General features: G+C 33.0%; 1 protein-coding gene across 3 annotated transcripts in view; it reads left to right on the top strand.

The window, feature by feature from the left end:
• LOC149806807 (stimulated by retinoic acid gene 6 protein-like) overlaps positions 1-24186 on the top strand; it is an 88656-nt gene that overhangs the window by 8027 nt on the left and 56443 nt on the right. For all 3 annotated transcript variants that reach the window (XR_016421068.1, XR_016421073.1, XM_089957960.1), the window contains exons 4-14: positions 3939-4059; positions 4342-4456; positions 5419-5550; positions 6008-6084; positions 6843-6954; positions 8039-8156; positions 8668-8743; positions 13377-13458; positions 18884-18932; positions 20267-20384; positions 21833-21949. Coding sequence is in view for 1 of the 3 variants with exons in the window: in XM_089957960.1 (XP_089814086.1) it covers positions 3939-4059; positions 4342-4456; positions 5419-5550; positions 6008-6084; positions 6843-6954; positions 8039-8156; positions 8668-8743; positions 13377-13458; positions 18884-18932; positions 20267-20384; positions 21833-21949 (1117 nt within the window). In the remaining 2 variants the exon portion in view is untranslated. The remainder of the gene's footprint in view (positions 1-3938; positions 4060-4341; positions 4457-5418; positions 5551-6007; positions 6085-6842; positions 6955-8038; positions 8157-8667; positions 8744-13376; positions 13459-18883; positions 18933-20266; positions 20385-21832; positions 21950-24186) is intronic.

Raw genomic sequence — 24186 nt, forward strand, 5'->3', positions numbered from 1 at the left:
TCTTCTACGTAACAATTTTAGAATAAAGGATGAAACTTGATACACTTGTACATAATCACTAAACGGTGTTCTCGTACCACAACTGTCATCTTATCATAAAGATCAAGGTCATGGCGCAATATATATATATATATATATATATATATATATATATATATATATATATATATATATATATATATATATATATATATATATATATATATATATATAATTAACAGTACTATATTGGGCTTGTATCTTCAAGGTCAGTATTACGGTGCCATATGTTGAATGTTTTTATTGCAATTTCCTTTTCATTCTAAACTTTTAGAGTCATTTGAGACAAAGAGGCGAAACTTGGTATAATCATATATTCCTCAATAACCACAATTGGGGATCATATATTTAATGTCAGTGTTTGGGAACAATATATTTGGTGTCTGCCCTTGTGCTTTCGAACCTAAGATATCATTAAAATAAATTAATAAAACTTGATATACTTACATATTTTGTCACTTGAAAATGTATTGCTCTGAAAGTTTGAGGTCTGACCATCAAGGTCGATACCACAGATTTCTGTTTTAAGCTTTCGTTCTTTTCTGCTTTATAATATATATTTAAGGTACGGAGATGACCAATGGTACAGTAAGGCGTTTCAGTTTGGTGGCATTTAATGTATTATGTATCGCTATCAATGCTTAATGGTTTTACTTTCTAGGTCAAGATTACGGAATAACTTGTTTTACCCTTTTCGGCACTTTTTCTCTAATGCTTTCTGAAATAATGCTTGGAAAATAGTTTCAATATTTGCCGAGTAACTTTCAAATATCGTTAAAGAAAAGTGTACACCTGGCCTGTGAGTAAACTGTCTTGATTCTCTATTTTAGATCAACACAATATGAAAGTTTTGTGTTGTTTAATGGGCGCGCGGGGTTCTTCTAGTTGTAATTCACAATGAATGTTTATGCTGTAATGTTACTCGTTCCCTTCCTCCCTCTTTACAGGAATTGAAGAGTCTATTAAGGGACCGAATCTTTTCATTCCTTCGAAACAATAAAACGTGTTAGGATTCCTCAGACGGGGTGGAGCCTGTTATTGGACGACGCACATAAAACTCAGCCATGGACTCCATCATTTAGATTGATATGGATTATCTCTAAATTGAGTGCATCTCTAAAATGTACATAAAATATGCACTTAAACCGGAAGTGAGTTGTGTCAGCAGAGAACCCGCAGCCGTGTAGACTCATTAGCTGTGAAAATTTGTAACGTTGATCCGAAAGGTTTCTGGTTTTAAAAAATAATCAAATATGATGGAATTGCTTGGGAGTGATACCATATGCTACGTTTTGTTTGGTCACCTGTAGCTCGCAAGAAGCTTACATGTCTGTCACATGGGGTAGTATTTTTCAGAGTGGGGAATTAGCTATACAATGTAGGTTACAACGACACATATGCTTTTAATATGTGCATTTAGTGGCAATAGGATAAAATGCATGATAATTGAGCATATCATCTATAATTAGTGATCAAAGTTTGGTAAAAGGAACCAAAGTGACACATTATTAATTTGTGAAATAGTTTTGCTTCTAAGCTAAATTATTTATGTTGCTTGTATAGCATAGATGGAGAGCTACTGAACTGAAGCCAAGAAATAATTCTGATCACTTTTTATTATTACCGAAAAGTACGTCATAAGATGCACAGAAAAAGTAAGTATAATGTCAGTACATATTTTTCTAAAACACTTTCTGCACTAGCAAGGACACTAGACATAGTGTATATAGCAATTTTGAAAAGTCCTGAAACGTAGGGTACGTGTCGCATTCATGGTTTGAAACATGCCCATTATCAGTTGCGTTCTCACTAGAAGTCTGGTTAAAATAGGCTAGGCTTTATAATTATAGCACGGATATGACTTTAATATATCGTCGGTGGTTCGAAATGTATAATCCATTAATTTACAAGTCACGTATAAAGTGGAAACATAGCTATGGTAAGCAACACGCTGTTTGATCATGTTGTATTCTTGAGCGAAATTTCAAGAAATTCACTGCAACCGTTACAACGTTATGACAGGAAGGCAATGGTCACATACGGACAGATGGACAAATAATTCCAGAACATAATATGACCAACTTAAGGCAAATGTATAAAATGTATCAATAATCATATCATATTAAACATGACGCCAGCTTTACACTTACTCTTTAGTCACCAGACGTGTTATTACAGTGACCCTGACCTTTGAGAAATAACATAGAACATAATTCGCAACAAACTGTACAATTATGATATGTCATACTTTCCTGGCAATATCTTAAGGAGCTTCAGAGATATAAAAAGCAATGCCTTCAATTGGTTCGATTGTGTTTGCAATCGCTTTAGAAGCAATTTGATGGTCTACATCTAAAAAAGATCTTAGCTATGAATCTGACAAAATATGTGAAGTCTGTATTCTTTGAATTTCTTTACTTCATCTGTATATAATGCCCCCGTGAGTTTGATATATTTGCAATTTTACAGACTGCTCTGAGTAATTTATGAAGCGTAAAAGACAGGGTGCATATCCTTCCAAAACCATTTGTACAAATATGTAGTAACACCAACCAGCAAGAACCCGGGATTTTTTAAAACACAGGTACACATCTGATTCACAGACATTTAACTGTTCTTGTGATAGTCCCTGAATTGGCCGCTTGGGATAACGACAATATGGCGTCCTTCATTACGAGTCAGAGAATGTCTTGAAAGTGTGTTTTTGTTCTTCCTTCCAATATATCTTCAGTCTCATTGCCATTTCCTCTACTTTAACTCGGTGTTCTTTATCTGTTTCATGAACTATTTTGTGTTTGTTTTATGACATGTTATGAATGTAATGTTTTGGGTTTTTTTTTGCGGGGCGGACTTTCTAAATGATTCAAGGTTCAATGTTTCATTTGTCACGATTTCACGCTTCTGGTCATTAACAGTTGTTTGATTTCTTCTTTTACTTGTTCTATACCACACATTACTTCTTTGTCGCCCTTTTGATAGATGTTGTTTTGCGCGAACTATATTATAGTTACTCTCCTCTACGCATATTTAAAAATCTGCCGGAGTTAATCATTTAAATGCATAGGTAACACTGCTGGGATCCATAGGTTTAATTATTGGGTTTGTATTATATCGCTTCTTATATTATATTGCTTTTTGATTTCATTTCTACATGTCTTTATATATATAATTAAAGTCTTAATCTAATAACTAAGATTTATTAAATTTAAAAATATCTTTATCGTCCTGGAACGTTTGTATGCATGGTAATTACGAATTGTTCCGATTTGTATCTTAATCGAATATCAATAAGAGTGATACAAAATATCAATGTGTGATGAAAATACAAATAACTGTGCTTAATTACCTTAGCAATCCTATCAAAATGTATCTCCTTGGATCCGAATGCTGTCCCCAGATGAAGACAAGATAAAAATTTTCCATCACTTTTGTATTATTCTTTTCTAGTTGAGACCAAATATTTCAAATAATTATTCATACACGGGGCCATTCTAATTTTGAAAAACGATGCATTTCTGCTCTCAAGTATGACCTTTCTTCTAGTCATGCACTCCAAACTGCCCAACATAACTGTATCCATTTTAACAGAGAGCACACAATAGGGAGCCCTCTGCCCACCCAAGCAAGCTAACATTTCAGATTCCGGATATAGAAAGGTAAACCCAGATTTGCCAAAGTATAATAAAAAGTATTATAACAATGTGAATGACACTTATAATAATAATGATGATAATAACAATGCTTTACCATGAACAATGGTATCTTATTTGATGAGGAGTACCTTTGAAGCGACAACTTAACTGCACTGTTTTGCGGATTTCATTTAGGTCAGCGATGCCAGGCCATTTGGATCATATTTATTATTGTTATTATTATTATTATTATTATTATTATTACAGTCCTATTGATCTATGCGCAAGCTCTTGAGGCTACAGTCTTGACACTCCCTTTCTTGGTGTGCCTATCTACGCGCTTTAGACTACTTGGCGGAGTTATAGGACTTTTGTATGCCCTTGGATGGTAAGTAATATTTTGTAATTCCACATACTACGTTATTTGACTATATTACCTTTTCGAATAGCATAAAGTGATATTTTATTGCTATTTTATATCCATGTATATAATTTGATAGGATACAATAGTATTTAAGACAAGTTTCAAAACTTCAGAACCAAACTCAAATATTCTTCTGTATTTAATGCCTTATATATTACACTGAGGAATTTATCACTATTGTAAATGACAATTTGGATACAAATTTTTCATAGAAGAGTTTTATTCGCAAGGTAATTTATTTTTCAGGTCTGTCCTCTCGCTGTATGATTTGGTGGTACCAATCATGTGTCTGGTGGAAGATAAGAATACTAATTCAAGTGCGACTCAGAATGACCAGAGTGTCAAAATTATTCGTAATGAGGCATGTGGGAAATGTTTTAATTGATAATTGTTTCTAGATTAACTGAACCTGACATAAAATAACTTGTTAAATAATTGGAAAACATAACATTTGCGGTATGGTAAACGTCTTGCTGGCGGGTAAGGGGAACAAATATTTAACTAATTTAACAGCTATCAGAGGCATGATTTATCTTCTGAGTTGACATATCATTATTTAAAAACACTTTTTATATGTATATATAATATATAATATGTATGTATGTATGTATGTATGTATGTATGTATGTATGTATGTATGTATGTATTTTTGTATGTATGTATGTATGTATGTATGCATGTATGTATGTATGTGTGTGTGTGTGTTTGTGTGTGTGTGTGGTCATCATCTGAAACGAAAAGACAACTGCAATTATATATTTCATAGTTTATGAAGAGTTATTCCCCCTCGGTAATGTTTGTAACTCAGTCGGCATATGTTTGATATATAGGCCATACACTAAGTATGATATTACTTAGGCTAATCATTCAATTATGATCAATTTTCTGTCCTTAAGATTTCGGATTCCTTGGTAAGGTGTTTGCTTATAATAAATGAAGATGCTCTCAAACATTATTGTGAGAAATTAATTAAGTCTTATGTTAACATCGCCGTAGACTAGACACAAAGCATTAAATAAAATTGATGACATAAGAAGTTAAATATAGTGAATGAAATGATAGCTCTGACAATCAGTACGCGCTGCCTACTGTGACTAAATCTTCAGACCATATTGGCAAATTGGAGTCTTTAATTATTTTCATTTCTCATTACAGCGCCATAAAAACTGATAAAAAAGCCATTCAACCATTCATGCATTCTAATGTAAATTTCACTAAATAAAACAGTTCCATGTAAAATACACTGTGTACACCTTTAACAATTTTCATCTTGTCTATTAAAGTACCAAATGTTTAACAGATTTTTCTGATCACGTTTTCAAGCTGGTGGATGATGGTACGATATTATTAGAAGTGATGATAGAGCTTCCGGTGTATATCTGTTTTATATGCATTGTCGGGAAATTCATCACCAGAATGTACGACTGCATTAAAAAAGGAGAATATACACGTCAGGTAGAGTACTGAATATCTCAAGAATATTAGATTTTTATAATGGGGCAATTGATGTAATCAATTAATTAAAAAGACGTTAGAAATTTTCAAATCGGTTGCAGTGCCTATATTTAAAAACTTGTTATAAAGCGTAAAAGTTAACAAGAATATTGACTAAAATGAGAAATTATTATATTCCACAAGGTGAATATTAGGGAACCAAAATACTGCTTTATTCTCAATATAAAATAATATACTATATTATATATTTTATTTTTAACACTTCGTTTAAAATTTAGTATTTCTTAGATTACTTTTTGAATATTTCGTCGTTTGTTTGACATCTGTTCTATTCATTATGCAACTATAAGTTCTGATATATTGACCTGTATTTCAAGGAGATACGAAAGTTACTTTTTTAGTTTTCATTGCTATTTATCAAATATAATCTAAATAATTTCGTATTTTGTCCAACCAGGACAAGAATAAATTATCAGCGAACAATTCTGAAATATATATCAAGCACTTAATGGATCCAGTTGGCACGAAAGCCACGTAAGTCTCTCTCTCTCTCTTTCTCTCTGTCTCTGTCTCTCTCTCTCTGTCTGTCTCTCTCTCTCTCTGTGTAATAGTACATGTCAATTACGCCGATTTTTTAACCTCAAGTAAGAATGACGAAATTTCCATATGTAAAAACGGACAAATTAACCACAGCAAATAAGTTTAAATAGACATTTGAAAACTGAATCAGTTTGAGTAAAGATTTTATATTATTTGCCGTCTAACAAACTTTGCTCCTCTTCTTTCCATGCAAACTAATATCCCTCTTTCTCTCTATCTCTTTCTCTCTCTCTCTCTCTCTCTCTCTCTCTCTCTCTCTCTCATTGCACTTGGCTTCTGTATCATTTTCACCGTCATCATACTTCTCTGTCTATTGTTCTTGTTCCAATTCATCATCATCATCATCTTCTTCTTCTTCTCCTTCTTCTTCTTCTTCTTATTATTATTATTATTATTATTATTATTATTATCATTAGTAGTAGTAGTAGTATTAGTAGTAGTAGTAGTAGTAGTAGTAGTAGTAAATGTTGTACCCAACATAAAGTTGCGATTTGTTTACTCCAATGTAACAAATGCGAGACAATTATAACTATTATACGTTAAGCAGAGAGGTGAAATTGTATCAAGAAATGAGCGCAAATTACTTGTGATAAAACAATCAGAATTTATTTTGCATTCAGTGATGGGATAATTAAGAAATTAATCTGTTTTCAACTTTGAGTCATGCGTGAAGATTTTTATTTGCATTTTAGACAAAGCATTCGGAAGAAATACCTGCAACGTATTACTCACAGCATACCCGGATTTACCTACTCTAACCCTATCTTTTCAACGGCATTTATGATGGCAATAGTTCTGTACCAGGTAATGCTGGAAATGTAGAACAATACAGGGAAATTTTACCACAGTTGTCAAGAGAACAATGCAGTTATTTGTATCGAACTCGGATCAGTTCATGAACTCTGGCATAAGTGTGAGGTTTCAGGAAATAAGCTGATGGTTACCTTTCCACGTATGAATTGTTTAGTGCAGTTAAAAACACGAGCTTTTAATTCATACCTTTATTTTCATTTATATGTGTAATCTCCATTGTGGGGTGTCAATGGCGCTCTATGTTAAAATGTATTGATCCGTTTCATTCTCAGCAATGTTCTTTTTTTAGCATAATGTTCTTGCACAATAATCTTAAGATTAAACATATTTCAGTGGCTGCAAACTGTATTGAAACTTTACTCATAAAGGCTGCTGAACTTCACATAAAGTGCAAGTAGTCAATAACATTCCATTCGAATGGAATGTTATTGACTACTTCAACCGCGTTAATAGTAGATGCCCCAATCGGAAGTTCCATCTCAAAATGCTTGGATGAGGGGATACAGTGTACAAAGAGGAAAATTGCCGGACAATAGCGGAAAGCTCAATATCATAGCAAAACGTCAGGCAAAACAGAAGCACGTTAAGAACATTGTAATACCGTTATGAAATTATTTGCAAAAGTTTGGAAAAGAACTTTCTCAGCTGAGTTCATGATTGAGGAAAGAAGCTTGAAATATTGTGACCCAGAATAATTCATCGCAGTCGCGTCGTCCGTAATCACTTCAATGATGCTTCGTGATCTGCAGATAACGCCATTTAGTAAATGAGACACATGAATATGCTGCGGTGGCTGCTTTAAAATTTCTGTTGTATTTTCCGATAATTGTCGGAAAGGCCAGCGTGTTCCGATTGATTCAAATATGCAGCTACGAACATACATATTGTGTGCATCTTCCAATCAAATCCGTTCCTGAATGATTAAATGTATTTATGATTCTAATCGTACACTTGCCATTAAGTGTGGTAAAGCTTTGACGAATTGTATGGGTTCATTAAAGTCTGAAGCAAACCATCTTTGAAGTGTTTAATATTACAAAATAAATTACATGGAAACGGTTTATATTTCTTTCAGATCATTCTTACCGAACAGCTTTTGATGGATATTTTGCAGAAATTGTTACGCATATTAAGCCAACACTTTTCATTCGATACAGTTTTGGAACCTTTTAGAATAGCGTATATTCTTCAAGGTTTGTATTGAAGTTGACAACTATTTACATTAAAGCATCACCAAATGATAAACATGATATAAACGCTATGAATATAACATAAATTTCAGATTTTACATTTGCACATTTGCGCATACTTCAGTTAACTTGTTTTGATTTAGCTCCAGCTACAAGAGATCACTAACAAAAAGTAAGAAACGTTTTTGATATTATGTTTCTACGTTTGACATGCATGCATCTATATATGTATGTATATTTTGTCTTTGGATGTACGGATAGATGGATGATGGTAGAATGCCATGATATCTAGTGACAGGCATTAGTCGATTTAAGCATGTGGAATATTCAATGACACAAATAACCGTAATTTGTAGTTCCTGACTGAGTAAAATATTCAGTAAACATTATGCTTGCTCCCTGAGTCCCATTTTAATAAATATTTGACTTACTCATGAGGGTAACAAATTAAACACTGTCGTTAGTTCACAGATTTGATCAATAATAAATGGTATTCTTTTCAATACAATTTTAGGATGTAGTATTGCTTCCGGTATAGCTACAGGAATATATGGCTGTAGTGTGATCTACTCTCTACTCATGACGTATAAGTATGTTAACTTCAATTATTTCTTCTTATATTATAATTGTATTATGTAAACGTACATGAATGGCATGTAGGTAATTTTCTATTAATTCATTACATATTGTTATTGTGTTATTTGACATATAATTCTTATGTTACATGTTTAGCTCGAATAAACAGTAACACAAGTAAGAGTGAAAACAACAAGCTTTGTAAACTATAACAAAATGCTGTAATCCAAGAATAATCCACGAATAAAATTTTCGAAGTCCTAATAATGAATGGCGATGACGTATGCTGTAACTTGTAAGGTGTTGAAGTCGTTACAGTTCCTTGTAGAAATACAAAAATTAATCCTCCGGTCTTGGAAATCCAAAATAAAGTATTCAACAATTGTCCTTTTTTAAGAATTCTGTATGAATACAATGATATTTCAAGAGAAACGAACTAATCATTTAGAGTTCAAATAATCTGGAAACCAATAACTCAAAAACTCAAAAATGCAATACTGGTCATGACAGAAGTAAACAACTTGACATCAAGTGTTTAAACGCCCGGACTCTGAGATTTCTATCTAAACATTACTATTGATACTAAGTATTTCGCAATTTTGGAAATGCCGAATTGCAACATAGAGGATTGCGTGATCATATTTACATGTAAAAATCACTTAGCTCCTGTATGTCCTTGATAAGAACCAATCATTTTACTCCAAGAAAATGTTGTTTACTTGACCCTCAATCAAGGCCAGGAACTAAGTAAAACATAGAAACAAGTGTTTCTAGTCTTAGATATTTATGGAAACATTCCGGTCAAATTTAATTTCTGGAAAATATCAATTTCCTTGTATACAAAATTACATTACATTGACACGTAAAGAAAATAAAAAGATTCCAAATACCGAAAACAATCAAATCAAACCAAACACAAATTAAATCAAATATAAATTAAATCAAATATTCATAACACAAGTAGGTACATTCCAATTAGTTATTCTTACATTGTAGTTGCGCTTTCAGTTGACTCTGGACAAAAAAACAAACATAATCGAAGATACTGAAAGAGAGCAAGAATTAAGGGCGGGCGTACTTCTTAATTCCTTGTAGGCTGCACTAATTAATACTCTCTTTAAACTCTAAGAAGCATGATATAGGAGAAGTGTGATTCACGTTTGTTACACTCAGCTTTTATATAGACAAAATGGAGAGAAATTGGTCTCCATTACTTATGCGTGTTCAGTGAAATTAATTTTATATCACACGAGTTGACTCATTGGGGGTAAAGTTTTAAACTCTGAATCTGTCCGCGTAATACAATACCCAACCAAATAATTTCTCAACGAGGACCACAAAGTAAATAAAAATCAAGGCATTGTCAGCTATTTGTCCCTAAGGTTAGATCTTTATTTTCGTTTCTGTTCGTTAATACAATGCAAATGTTACATCAATGTTACAATGTTCTATTTTAACAGTAAAATTTATTGAATCCATTTGCTTGGTTATGGGCTAATGGGTATCTGCTGTAATGTTTAGCCACCACATCGATGTCTACCTATCGAGAGGAGTACCGCTATTATGTACAGCAATACACGGCCAAGCCATCAAGGAATCCCTCTTATATGCTACGTTGTGCGCTGAGACGCGTGATTCCATTGGATGTACTTTGTAGTTATGACTGGTGATCTCTATGACGTATGCTCACGAGATATTATATATACTATGGCTAATACTTTTCCACACTCAAAGCTTTGTGGCTCATGTGCGAGCTGCCTGCCGCGATTTGAATGCCGAACTCTATAGTTCTGCTCGCCTTCACACTTCTACTGTCATGACTGCACAGTTTCGAGACTAATATTTTTTGGCACTACTAGCCTAGCAACAAACCAAACTGATCAGGTTTCTATTATGATTCTTATAATATCTAAAGCATATTCTTGATGAAAATTCGATGCAAATTAGATCGTAGCGCCGGCAAACAAACGTTAACCTGAAAGCACATGTTTTCCTAAACTCGTTATCTTTACAGTTTTTACTATGCGTTCATTTCATACGATATTAAGAGTCGAGAATGTCTTCTTATTTCATGTGTGCATGTATCCATGGGAAGAAACAGTTTTATATTATTTAACATCTATTCGAATGTTTCTCTACAGTTAACACAGTTGGTACCTATGAGCGAGTCTATTACTTACATGAATATCACTAGTTTTATTAAAATAGTCCTGTAATAGTGGTGTGACGTCATATTCGGATGATTCCGATAAAAAAAAACTTATCTTTTCTATTGTTAACTGAGCTGTAGAGGCACTGTATACATTTCAACACTTTTTTCTGACCTTGTTTTGTTCTGATGGAGTGCAAAATGTGCAAAACTTCAAATCTTTTTAACAACTGGGAAATTATTTTCCTTCCTGTTTTGATATTATTAATTTGTATTTATCCCTCATGCTTGCCAAAATCGGGGGGGGGGGGGGGGGGAATGCATTCTGCCACCCACTCCCGCCAAAAAAAACCTAAGAAAACCATACACACACGAACATACAATAATTTGTCACTTGAGATCTGACCATCGTTTATTTTCTTTTTCTTGCTTGTTTAATTTATTGGGTATTATGCACGCTTTGAATAAATAGACGCGTAAACGTTTGCTCTTTCGAGGAAAGTCCGGAACATTTCGACATTTTAGAAACCATCCTCCCAACACTTGATATGATGCGGTCCTCTCGTTTTTAACTATCCAGCGGAAAACAATTTTATCAGGTTTAGGCAAACTATCTTACGAAAGTAAACACATTACATGCCGGGCATTTTACATATTTATCGATCAGACCGAACCCTAATAACTATTCAAATACAATTTAAAAACGTACAGATCGTGCACGTTGATTTTTCAAACCAACTTAATAAAAAAATACTTTTTGCTTCATATAACACGCGTGGAGCAAGTGAATTCAATCGTCAATCAAAAATCTAATCAAGTAAATGTATATTTGGACCGAGTTCATAATAGACTTGTAATGCTTTTATAATGTTTAATGCAAAACAAAACCACAACGCGAGTATGTCGCTACTGTAATGTTCCGTTTTTACTGAAGCTTTAATTTTAGAGCATTTCATGTAGCCAACAAATCTTACAATCTTTGGCTTGTTCCTGTTTTACTCCTTTTTCTCATGAACCGTGTATATTATTATGTCTATCCATTAATCTCGATCCGTTTTGAACGAATGGAGAAAGTACCTACTGCATGGATGTAAAATGTCTTCAAAAAAGGAGTGGATAATTCTGAGCGAAATGTAATTTTATGACTCACAGAAAGTATACTAAGAATAGTCATCTCTTTCTTGTTTCTTTATAAATATATATATATATATATATATATATATATATATATATATATATATATATATATATATATCTGTGTGTGTGTGTGTGTGTGTGTGTGTGTGTTAACCGTCAGGGTATTGTACGTCAAAATATTAAAAAACAGGTACATGTACATATGTAGATAATATAATTTTTAAGGACCCAGCCTATTGCATAATACTTTAATGTACAAGTTCCATTATCCTTCTATTCTCATATCCGTCAAGGTCTTGATCCCGCGTCCCGACGGATAATCGAAGTTCTACTATATATATATATATATATATATATATATATATATATATATATATATATATATATATATATATATATATACATATATATATACATATATATATATATATATATATATATATATATATATATATATATATATATATATATATATATATATATATTGGAGTGTATGTGTGTGTGTGTGTGTGTGTTTTCATCAAAGCATTATATTTTTATACAAGATTTTATCAGAAAATTCAATTTCACAGTTGAAATGTTCTTCAATTATGGTACTACGTCTGCAGGTATTAAATCCTGACGAGTTTTCTTGTATATCCGCACTTTTCTAAGGCGGGATATGGAAAGAGTTCAATAGAAAATTTGTATAAGGTCATGCCGTGGAAATGCAAATATGTTTTGTCTGTTATAATGTAGTTTAAAATTAAATTCCAATGTTTTAACTTGAGCATTTGAGCTTCTAAGGCAGTTAAAAGTTCAAAAGCATCCTTGTAGCCATATGCAAAGGAATTTACTCATGTGAATCTCTTTCAATGCCATATATCGAATAAAGCAAATTTTGAACGATATATAAGGTAATATTTATAACAAAGTCTAAAGACATTCAGCAGAAACAGAAACTCAAACTAAATATCAAACCTGATAGTTATTAATTGCAATATTATGAAAAGTATTGTCCAAAAACAAAACGAAAATTGAAAATTACACACGTATACGACGCGAACGCATCACTTTATTAAAGCGATTCAGAGCAGAAATGCGGCCGAAGTCAACTAAGGATATGGATTTATTTCACCTCATTTTAACTATGAGCAGGAATTTGAAAAGATTTTCACATTCCTTGTAAAATAAATCGTCAAACCTTTGTTTTGCCCCTTGTTGAATTAATTATAAGTTTCAAATATTCTTTAAGACATAAATTAGCAGTTAAGAAGAAGAAAAGTTGAATCCGAAACAAGTCCTGTCAAACCTTTTTATATGTAACTGTGCCTTGCCATTTGTTTTTCACATTCGTTATCAAACGTCTTTTTCTATTGCAGATGGCATATGCTGAAGTTATACAAAGGAGAAAGAGAATTTCTTCCTGAAAGAACAGAACAAATAAAGGCAGAAACACATCTAGTAAGTATCTTCCGCGTTAATTTTATTTTTCACGAACGATTCTGGAACTTACTTTATCTTTAACACATTTAATGAACAATTTCGTAGAACTCTACCGCTTTTTCAATTAATAATTAATCTCCCTTCCCAATTTGTGATCAGTGCCATCATTTAGCACGTTATGGACCGTATAAAGACATACAAATCCTACAGTAGGGTCCCCTGGTGACATAATGTGAAGACATTTCATGATCATTTTTTGTTTTAATTGCGGAAGTGGTGGGGTTCATTTACTGACATCTAGGCCGACTATTGATGTAAATCCGTCCGTTACAATTCTTCCGACAGATTCCAAATGAAAGCCAACGAAAGCAAAGGCAAACGAGAGGCATATCTATCTATCTATATATCTATCTATTTGAATAAATCAACTCTTCTGAATAATAATCTTGTTGAAGCGTTCTTGTTTTCCAAACATGCATTTTAAGGGCACACGCTAGTGTTGTTATTAAACCTTGTTTGACCTTGCAAGGAAACTACAACCGTTGACCTAATTCACCATATAAGTCATTCAAATGAAGTGCCAACAGAATTTCCGATACATAAATTCGAAGTTTAGTTAATGAGTTTGGTGTCAGAACACTTCGTCTAGGAATATTATTAAATACTGACAGAAACTGAAAAATTAGGACATTTTCTACATCAGGCAATATTTATTTTATGACATCTACACGTTATCCATTTTCGATAGCCTGATGTCATACATAGCGCAAGTCTCTAATGATTTTCTACGTAGGTGTAACTCTGTTAAAGACAAATAGTTTAAACTCTGTGAACGATTTCGATTTACATGGTATTTTGATTGCAATTTATGCAAACAAAGTTTAAGTGCCCTAACTGACTTTAATTAATTTAGGATCTTATAGTGTATGTTGATGCAAGATAACCAGTTTCCGTTCATGCCCAGTGTTATGTGCTCGTTAGATATAGCGTTTAAATAACACTGTTTGTTCATGGATTGACAATGCTTTCATGTTAGCAACATCTTTAGAATAAAGGACAGTTGTCACGTGCAATCAATACGAGAAGAAACACCCCGTTAATGGCAAATTACAGAGTCAAGGTCTAACTTGTACCCCACTGTCCTCTTTCACGGAGTGATAACTTTGAAGTGGGTGCGACGTCATTTTCCTTCGCAAACGTATTTGAAATGTAATAACCTATTTCCAAGAGTTTCAGAAGATGTTTACAAATGGATCAGCTTGCAGTAATTGAACTAGAGGGAGAGAATGCAGTTAGATTCTGGGTGAAGAAATTCCTTGCTATGGATGTTCGAGAGGACACGAAAATTTAAATTACCTAAATTTAAAACATTAACCCAAAGGAAGGATGTAAAGTATTATGTCAGCTAAAATCTTTGATGTTGATGGGTATTCATTTGGACATTTTCCTAACTGTTTTATAATTTTTAATGAAAAGCCAAGCTAGCAATATGTTATATCTCCAAGCAATCAATTTCCAGAGCTTTGAAATGTTACGAGCTTGTGGTCTTTAACTAAATAACAGAAACGAGCGAAGGATAAACATTTTTGTAAAATGCAACGAATAATGCATTTCCACAGAGCGTAAATTTAAAAATATTTAAAAGTAACTTGCAGTATTTTGAATGATATCCTAAACAGTCCTAAAAGTTATGTTACAAGTAAAAAACTATAGAGTTTTCCGAGTGAATTCCAGTGGTTTTCCGAATGAATTCCAAACTTAAATTTGCTGATATACCCATACAGTGGAATAGTGTTAATGTGCAAACAGTCTTGATTTATCACTATGATATAATCCAAAATGTCCTTCAATGAATTCACAATAATCCCAAAACAGTAATTTAATCCGAAAAGTGTTAATGAGAATTTGTAATTCCAGCGAATAGTGTAAATAAATAGATCCTTTCAAATATTAAGTGAACACAGCTTAAATTGATTCCACTAATACTGATAAGATGTGAATGAGTAAATCTGTATCAAACAACATTCATATCAATAGCAAAGAAACAATACAAGAACAGGATGAGGGTCATTTTTACATCATATTCATAAACAACTTACTCCTAGGATTTTCTTAATTTCTAAAACCAAACCTAGACCTGGAACTCAACATCTGTACACATGTTTAGAACCAAGTAATAATGATCATAAGCTATTATAAAAAAAGAATAGATTGGATTTAGCTATGTAATATGTCGTTTATAAAAATGACATTAATCAGTCAGTCTGACAATACAAATTAAATATACATAAGAAATATATTAATCTTGATTTTCAATATTGTACATACATACATACATACATACATACATACATGCATACATTCATACATACATACAGGAACCAGGATATTTAGTCCACCCCTCTCGTGCGAACACTTTCTTTTAGTCCTGCTTATGGTCGTAATATAGAACCAGAGTTGCATATGGTACATTTAGACAATACAAATGATCTTCACTTTCAGCTAGAAAACAGGCCATAGTTTCGTTCATGGTTTTGGTTTAGGCTGAAAAGTATTCGATCCAGACGACCATTTAATTCTGTGTAATGACCTAAAATCCCTGACAAATAGGTCAAAATCTATAAAATGCTGTTTTATGCATAAAACAATGCAAGTCTTTGGTTGCACTAAGCAAGTGATACCACATTTGCGATGAAAGTGACATGCGCATGCACATATATCCTTACTTTCTTGAAATCTGGATTATTGTCATTAACACTTTCGAAAATCGATATATATAGCATTTATGCAGCCAGGAAGAGAATATTTGGCCACTGTTTCGAATCTGTAATATTCGCTTCTTGCATACAAGCATACCGGCTATACAATACCTTCGTCTCTAACCTTTTAAAACGAAAAATGTATTATTAGTTCAAAATAGTTTCGAGATTTTTAGATATAAATATTGTAGAAAAGCCAATTGACAGAATAAATGTTCTGGTCACAGCGCCGAACACAAACCGGGCTATTTGGATCTCGATTTCAGCTTCGTTTAGAATTGTCACAAAAATCTTTTGTTGCTTGAACTGATGTTTAAAATTTCTGTTTCACTGTTACCTCGGAAATTTAGGAAAAAGTACGGTTAGGCGTTTTCGAGGATTCTTGCAATCATCCTTCGATTGAAGTTGTGTTTATAGAGAAAAACAACACTATAGGAGATGAGACCTCAACTATAAGGCACGAGGACCACATCCTACTTTCGAGTCTATTGGTTATTAAATGTCTTCTAAGCAGTCTAGATGTATATACAATAGGAACTGTAATGAGTCACGAACTAAATACAAGTATTTAACCTATTTTAGTAAAGCATACATGTAAGTTACAGTGTCCTTCTTTTGTTGCAAGTGTTGCAAGTGAATGGCTAAATAATTTGCATATCATTATCATGTTACGTGCTATTAATATAAACAACACTCTGTACATTAGGTTTTGAACAGTTTCACCAAGTTGCTGGAGCATAACATAAAATAGAGACTATATCTACAGTAAGAGTGTTGAACATAACTATATATCGACATCCAACCTCCCACCTGTTTTAATGATGCAACGTAGTGAAGCAACATATAACGCATTTTTATTGAGACGTTAATTTTCCTATTATCGAGAAATAAAATTGTCTAGATTCTCAGTTGAGGTGAAATGAAAAGGGGAGATCCTCTCAAATTACGTTCACGTATTCATATTCATTCAAGATAGCACGATTGATATTAATTATTGTTTACGATGACGATGCGTCAAACTTCTGTACAGCAATGTGACCAATTATATAATTTGTATTTGGATGGGTTGAGATTATAACTTTGCATAAGGTGGGTAGAGTCAGCCGAAATAAGAGAAATTATTGATGTTTATTTTTTCGACCTCGTCTTGTTTATGGGCCTAATAATAGGCCCATTATTTGAATACGCTTTAAATTGGAAGGGTTCAAATAATTTGCGCCGTAGATGGTATCAGTTGAAATATTTTGATTGCAAAAACTTATCGAGTAAGTTTGCTAACATGTGAACATAAATACGTATATGTTTTAAATTTTCACATGGAATACGTTTGAACAGAATCGACTATGGTTACATATACTGAGAACTGATATTTCTATAGCAACGTGTATATTAACATATTCTTATATGGTAAGTATAGATTTTACATGCGATCTGCAAGCACCTGATAATTGAAACAAACTGAATATGAATTGCCCAGAGTCAGAGTTATTCATACTTCTTAAAGATACAAAATCTGCCACAAATTCAGCAGAAACTAACTGGGAACATGTTAATATTGTCATGTATCTCATTATTTTACCGCATCAAAAGCTGTCAGTTACTATCCAGTACGGTACTCTGTGATTAGAGATACATTTTATATCTGAAATCTCTATACTGTTTGAATCACTTCTACATTGCATGTTAACAAAGTACTCAGAAAATTATGCAAACGTTTCTAAATGACCTGATTCATGTTGAGAAGGATAGCATTTATGTAGAGAAATTAGCTACAATGAAGCTAAATTAGACAATTAAATGTTCATTGCCTATTTAACCTCATTGCTTTTTCAAAGGATGTCAAAGCTGGTGTGTGTGATTTTGACCTCTTCGGAAAGGTCATTCTTACGGACAAATCCAATCATTTCATTCAGGTGCAACTATTTCCAGAAAATGTTACTAGCGCATTGTTACCTTGGAATTTATCCTACTCATGCACAGGAAACTTAGGATAACGATTGCTAGGGTCAGCTTATTAACTAATTAACTGGATCTTTTTCGGACACCGTTTTAATCTGACCAAGTTGTAGCTGAGATTTATTCTCGGTCCACCCGATGCAATATTATTGACAATAAGGCCGACAATTTTATCAGCTCTTTAAATGTTCTGAAGGATACAGTAGCGTTTCAGCTATTTGTACGACTGAAACAAAACCATGTTTCTGTCTGAGTAATTTGTCTGTTGGCTTTAACGTTGTGACCACAAGAGTATGATCCAGCTAATATTTCATGAACCAATATTCCTTTTTGCATGGGTAAAGAATTTTTGGTTGAACCGGACAGGAAGTAAATTTTAAATAGTTCAATTTTACTTTAAACTCTTTTCTATTTTTTCTAACCAGGAAAATATGGTTTCTTAATTAATTCAGAGGTGGTCTAATCTTTTTGGGGCTTTACATGCGGCTTGTTACCATCATTTTCTACTGCCTACATTCCAGTAACAGAGAGTAAGGATTAACTTTCAGCTAATCGACGAATTTACACGATGCGAACAAGATGGAAATATCAACCCACCAATTACTTATGTTAAACATCTTTCTGATTACACAAGAGAAAGCAATCATGTTTGAAAAACTTTGTATTTGATCGGAATGCCAAAACACACCTCTGGTGGTAGTTAAAAACACATTTCCTTTATCTTACAGATTCGAAGCACACAGTACATGGGGAACCAAATCATTGGAATGATATATGGTACAGAAACAAAAATAACATCCGCAGGAACGAATCTCATTAACAATCTTCAGGAAAATACTATTATTTCATTTTTTTTCACTACGTCCTTGTATTTACGATAAGAGGCATACACCTTCCTGACTGTTTTCATGAGTACACTGACTTTCGCTTCTTGCATCTGACACATTTGGTATTTAAATATATTATGCATGCGTTTATGCGGACCATATTTCTCATCTTCGTAATTTTGACAAGAGTTTGCATCATTACGGCTTGTGCTAGTGAATGACTTGATTGTCTTGCTTTAATTTGTATAATTAGTTCCACTTTGAGATAAACTTAGGACCCGTCTTAAGAGAATCATAAAATATACTAATATTAATCGATGTTACAGTGCTCATTACCATGGCAATAATGTATGATTAATTGGATTAAAGAAAGGGATGAGTGCTTAGTAGATCAGAGCTGATCATTATTCTTAAAGATTAGCTTACAAAATTGATGTTGATTCTTAAGCCATTAGGATCGATGCCAGTTCGAGGATTGCGCATTCAAGTTAGATATCACATTTATTGTACTTTATTGTATGCTTACCGTCTGATCATTTGTTTTTTTCATGAACTCGACAATCTTCGCAAACTCGATATGCCAAAACAAGCGTTCAACTTAAATATCAGAAATAAATGAATATTATATTCAATGCAATACCAGAATACGCATAATAAATTTATTAACGTTTTGTGTTTTTCGTCTCAATATGACCCACAAACTTTAAAGAAATTGAATTTTCTGATGCATTCACAACTATTAGCTCTTCAAATACGCTAAATTCAACATCAAGAAGGTTCTTCATTGTCGCTTTTGCTGCCTAGTGGTTGGTTTTAATTAAAGTAGTTCCTTTAGCATAAACTTGTTCATATGCAACTTGACGAACCCAGTGTATGCTATTAACTGTAATATTAACTTTTCTCCTATTTTAAATCGATGGGACTATGTTTTCTTAACAATATTCATATGCCTCAAAATATTACATCATAACAATTGCATCAAACACTTTGAAGAATTCTACTAAAGTAACATAACTTGCAGTTATGCACTATCCAGAGTAACACAGCTTGGACTAATGTAAAAAACAGAATCTAAAACCATTGTCTATTAGGTTTAAAATGTAATCACACTCATGACATTAAAAAAGACAATAAGATGACCAGTTCGCGTTTTATTAAACTACTTCCATTATTGTTTATGAACAGTTTACAATTGCGTACTTTTAGAATCGTTTGTAGCTATCATTCCCTTTTGCTTGATCAGATACACCCACTATTATTTATTATTTTTCTTTTTCTTTCCAGGAACAATCATTTGCTTCTTTTGCCTGTTTGTGCCGTTAACTCTGTTGTGCTTAGTATTCAGACTTGTAGAAGTATTTGATAATGTTCCGCAGTTATTGGAACAGTTTCAAATTTTAGTGTAAGTACTAGTTTAGTAAATCAATCATAAATAGTACAAATGTCATATTCACTAAACCCTGCCGTCTATAAACAATATAGACATTATTTAAAATCTAATATACACATCTAATATGTCATCAAACAAATTGTTCAGCCAACCACTACAAAATAGTCTTTGAATAGTAAAGTGATTTTATATTCTGGCGCAAAAGCTTTGGGTATTAGAAGTAGGTATTACTTTTGTCACGTACAGTTTAGACGTTTGTCGTAAATTCATCCTTTTACAAAAAGATTTCGTTTTAAAAACAAATATACACAAAATACACATGCTACATTTTTTCTCTGACTTTCATATATTTTACACATTTTTCGCTAAAGTTTACCTTATTTGTTACGGCATTAAACTTAAATCCAGAACAAATTTCATAACATTCAAGTTTTATCAGCATTTTCAAAGGTTCACTTTTGTCTATTTAATCTTTTACATTTAGTAAATTTTATTTTTAAAATTCGTTTATTATTTTTGAAAACAAATTATACTACTTCTGACATAAACGTTTAAAATTTTAAACATCTAGTTTATAGTGTTAACACTGTTGAGAGCTTAATGAACTTTAAAATTTAAACTTGCTCATTAACCCCTTTAATGTCTCTCTCTATAATAACTTAAACACTGCTCTTAATTAAAAGTTTTAAAATTTATAATTAGTAAAATATAAATTTTTGACAATATAAGAGTTTGATAAAAGTTCATTTAAAGGATTTTTTTTCTCAAAATACATACGCTATGGAAAAGTAATAACAAAACCGAGCTAATATGCTTTCGTTAGACGAACGAGCCTAAACTGCAGGAGAGAAAGTAATACCATGACGAAGAAGCCTAAGGTTTCCAAATATGGAAAGATGTCGTGTAAGTTAGACTTAGAACACACATCCAGGCAGAAAAATACTTACGTTGAACCAAATGGTTGAACCTTAAATAAATAGTTTTAAAAATACCTATAATAAAATATTCTCCACCTGAACTAAATCAACAGTAGCTTTAGCGTGCTTTAAAGCTTAAAAAGTCATACAGGAAAGTATGACGCTTGTAATTCTGAACTTTGTTAAAATCAATATCATTAAGATTACTAGATTTCTATTTGCTTGAACTATAACATATGCTAGTTGACATTCCCTGGGGTGGATGGTAATATGAATTCTTTCTCATCGACATAAGATAAGAAACAATTTCAAACGAAGAAAGCGTCTGGATTCAATGGAAATCGCGTTAACATTGACACATTAATGATGAAATAAAAGACAGATATAAAAAGTCGATTAGACCAAAACGTATAAACTTTTTAAGTTTCTAATTTTGAGAAAATATTTGAGCATATGAAGGAGGTGGGTCCTTTAGAACTAGTGAATTTATGGCTTGCACAAAATACACTATCTGCATTCTTTTATTGTACAATTCCCATTTAGGTACCCAGTCAGTGTGTTCATCATATTCCGCTTGCAAATCTTCATCGTGGGAAAGTTCTTGTTACAAGAGAGATTAAACCCGACTGACCAACAGAGGCCGCTTGCTATAGATAACAGGTCCATCATTATTTTATACATTATTATTATTATTATTATTATTGTTATTATTTGTATACTCCTTCATAACGTTTAGGGTATTATGTTATAAGCATCTATTTTCCTCTTCTAACAATCTTGAAATCAAAAATAGGATAAACACAAACAGCTGCTATGCAGCCAAATGTTTCGAATAAAAACCCATATAATGAGTTCAATAATTAAATAAATGGCATAGCCTATGTGTTTGGGAAATATGTTGGCCGAAAACTCAACAAGAATCTTCGGGATATCCAACCCGCTTCGTAGAATGGCACGCTTCAAATGGAAGAAAACACGGAGATGAGGTGGTATTGTACTGTATATTACACACTTACTTCACCCAGCCATGACTCCTGAAGGGTGAATCTCGACTAAAGTGTACACTCTGCATGTGTCGACTAACATTAGAAAATGTTCTCTCTCCTGCATAATTTTACACTTTGTGACAGAAATTGTTTTTATATGACTTCAATTGAGAACCTTTCTCAACCAGACTAAATCTTGAATGATTTCAAAGAGTTCCGCTGATTTAGCAATCTTTATTAACTTTTTGAGCATTTTATTGACTTTTAACTTTATATTTTATTTCATATAAATGTTCCAACGTTGTGACGTCAATGTCTTTTATACTTTATCTTGTCGAACTGCTATCCTGCACGGTAGTTCCTACACTGCTATCGTTAGCGCCATGACCAAGTGCTTGCTGAGATTGCCTTCATGCATAGATATAGCAAGTGAGAAAAAAACAAGCAAGTGAAAGTGGTCCAAACATGATCCGTTTTGTGAAAACGGTGCGATACACAAACACAAACTACTGAAGCAACAGGCATTTTCACAACAGTGAAGGATTGGTAAACTTATGTAGATATACAATGACAGCTGATAATCCCTACTGACGTGTGTAACACCAACTTCAGAACTGATATTGTATTGTGGTCAAGAGGTCTCAAACATGTGCTTTTGTTAGAATTGATAGTGCCATAGAAGCTAGAATAGAGGAAGCCCATGAAAGCAAGCTGGTCAGTTATCAGCCACTTAACCATTAGTGTCAGCATGCTGTCCGTGTACCATTTATTAAAAGAGAACCATCAGATATTATTATTATTCTTGATTACGTATCTGATTTCAATCATAAATTTTAAAGGCTTGTGAAGTAGCAATAACTAATATTTTAGTCTACTCAGTCAAAACTGAAATCAAACTATGAGAGAAATGCAAAAGAAAGGTTGGTGATAGAGTTCTGGCTCTATTCATCATGCCTCAAAATAACCCTCTTCAGGCTATGTCCTTTTACAGTTAAAATGAAAGTAAGTAACTTCAATTATGTCGTTAAAACTCGTGGGAGGCGAAAACAAAACCAACTTTGTCATATACGTATGTTAAAGGAGCATTTTTGATAGATATAGCCCCATTAATAATTTAATCAAATTGGTTGTACCTGCCCTCTCACAATGAGGATTTTGACGATGGCGTACCATTAGCATGTAATGGGTATGATTTAAACAATATTGGGTATTCGGAAATTTTACAGCATCTGGACCAGATACTTTTTTTTCCACAGCCGCAAGAAAAGAACCAATTATTAAAGCTGTAATGTAAACTACGAAGATTTGCTTCCAAATGTTCCAACATTACCAGATAAATTCTACAATCACATTGGAATTGTAGACTTTACCCCTGTAATTCGCATACCTACTGGATGAATCCTCTCAAGCATTAATGGTTGAAAGAGGAAATTCAATATTTGGTGGGGGAAGATTGAATTGAACTAAGTATTAGTAACAGGAGTTCGTGTAGTTTCATTATTCTGGATTCGTCTTTTCTTCGCTCCTTTATATAATTTTCTTCGTCACAGCCTCTATCCTCCATGCCTTTCACCTATTTTAGCACACAAACCAAACACGTTGTGCATCACATGGATCATGTAAGAGGCATACATTGACAAGCGAAACCGACATTTCCACTGGCATTCCAAACCGTAATCTACCTTCCATTGGCAGATTTACAATCGCAAAATCTGACAGTTGTTGTAGAATGGCTTCATTAATAATTTTAACAACTGCAGCTCGCATAGTTTCTGCTGATGGTAGCGTAAACGCTTTTGATGGTACTCACTCGAGTCACAAATCGTTATAGTCCATCGAAGTGATTGAGTCGCTTGTTAAGCCAGTTTTACATTTACAGCAATGTTTTAATACTATCAACGTCTCGTATTA

This window comes from Sinohyriopsis cumingii, chromosome 1, assembly GCF_028554795.1.
Source record: "Sinohyriopsis cumingii isolate HCF-2022 chromosome 1, ASM2855479v2, whole genome shotgun sequence".
Taxonomy (NCBI): domain Eukaryota; kingdom Metazoa; phylum Mollusca; class Bivalvia; order Unionida; family Unionidae; genus Sinohyriopsis; species Sinohyriopsis cumingii.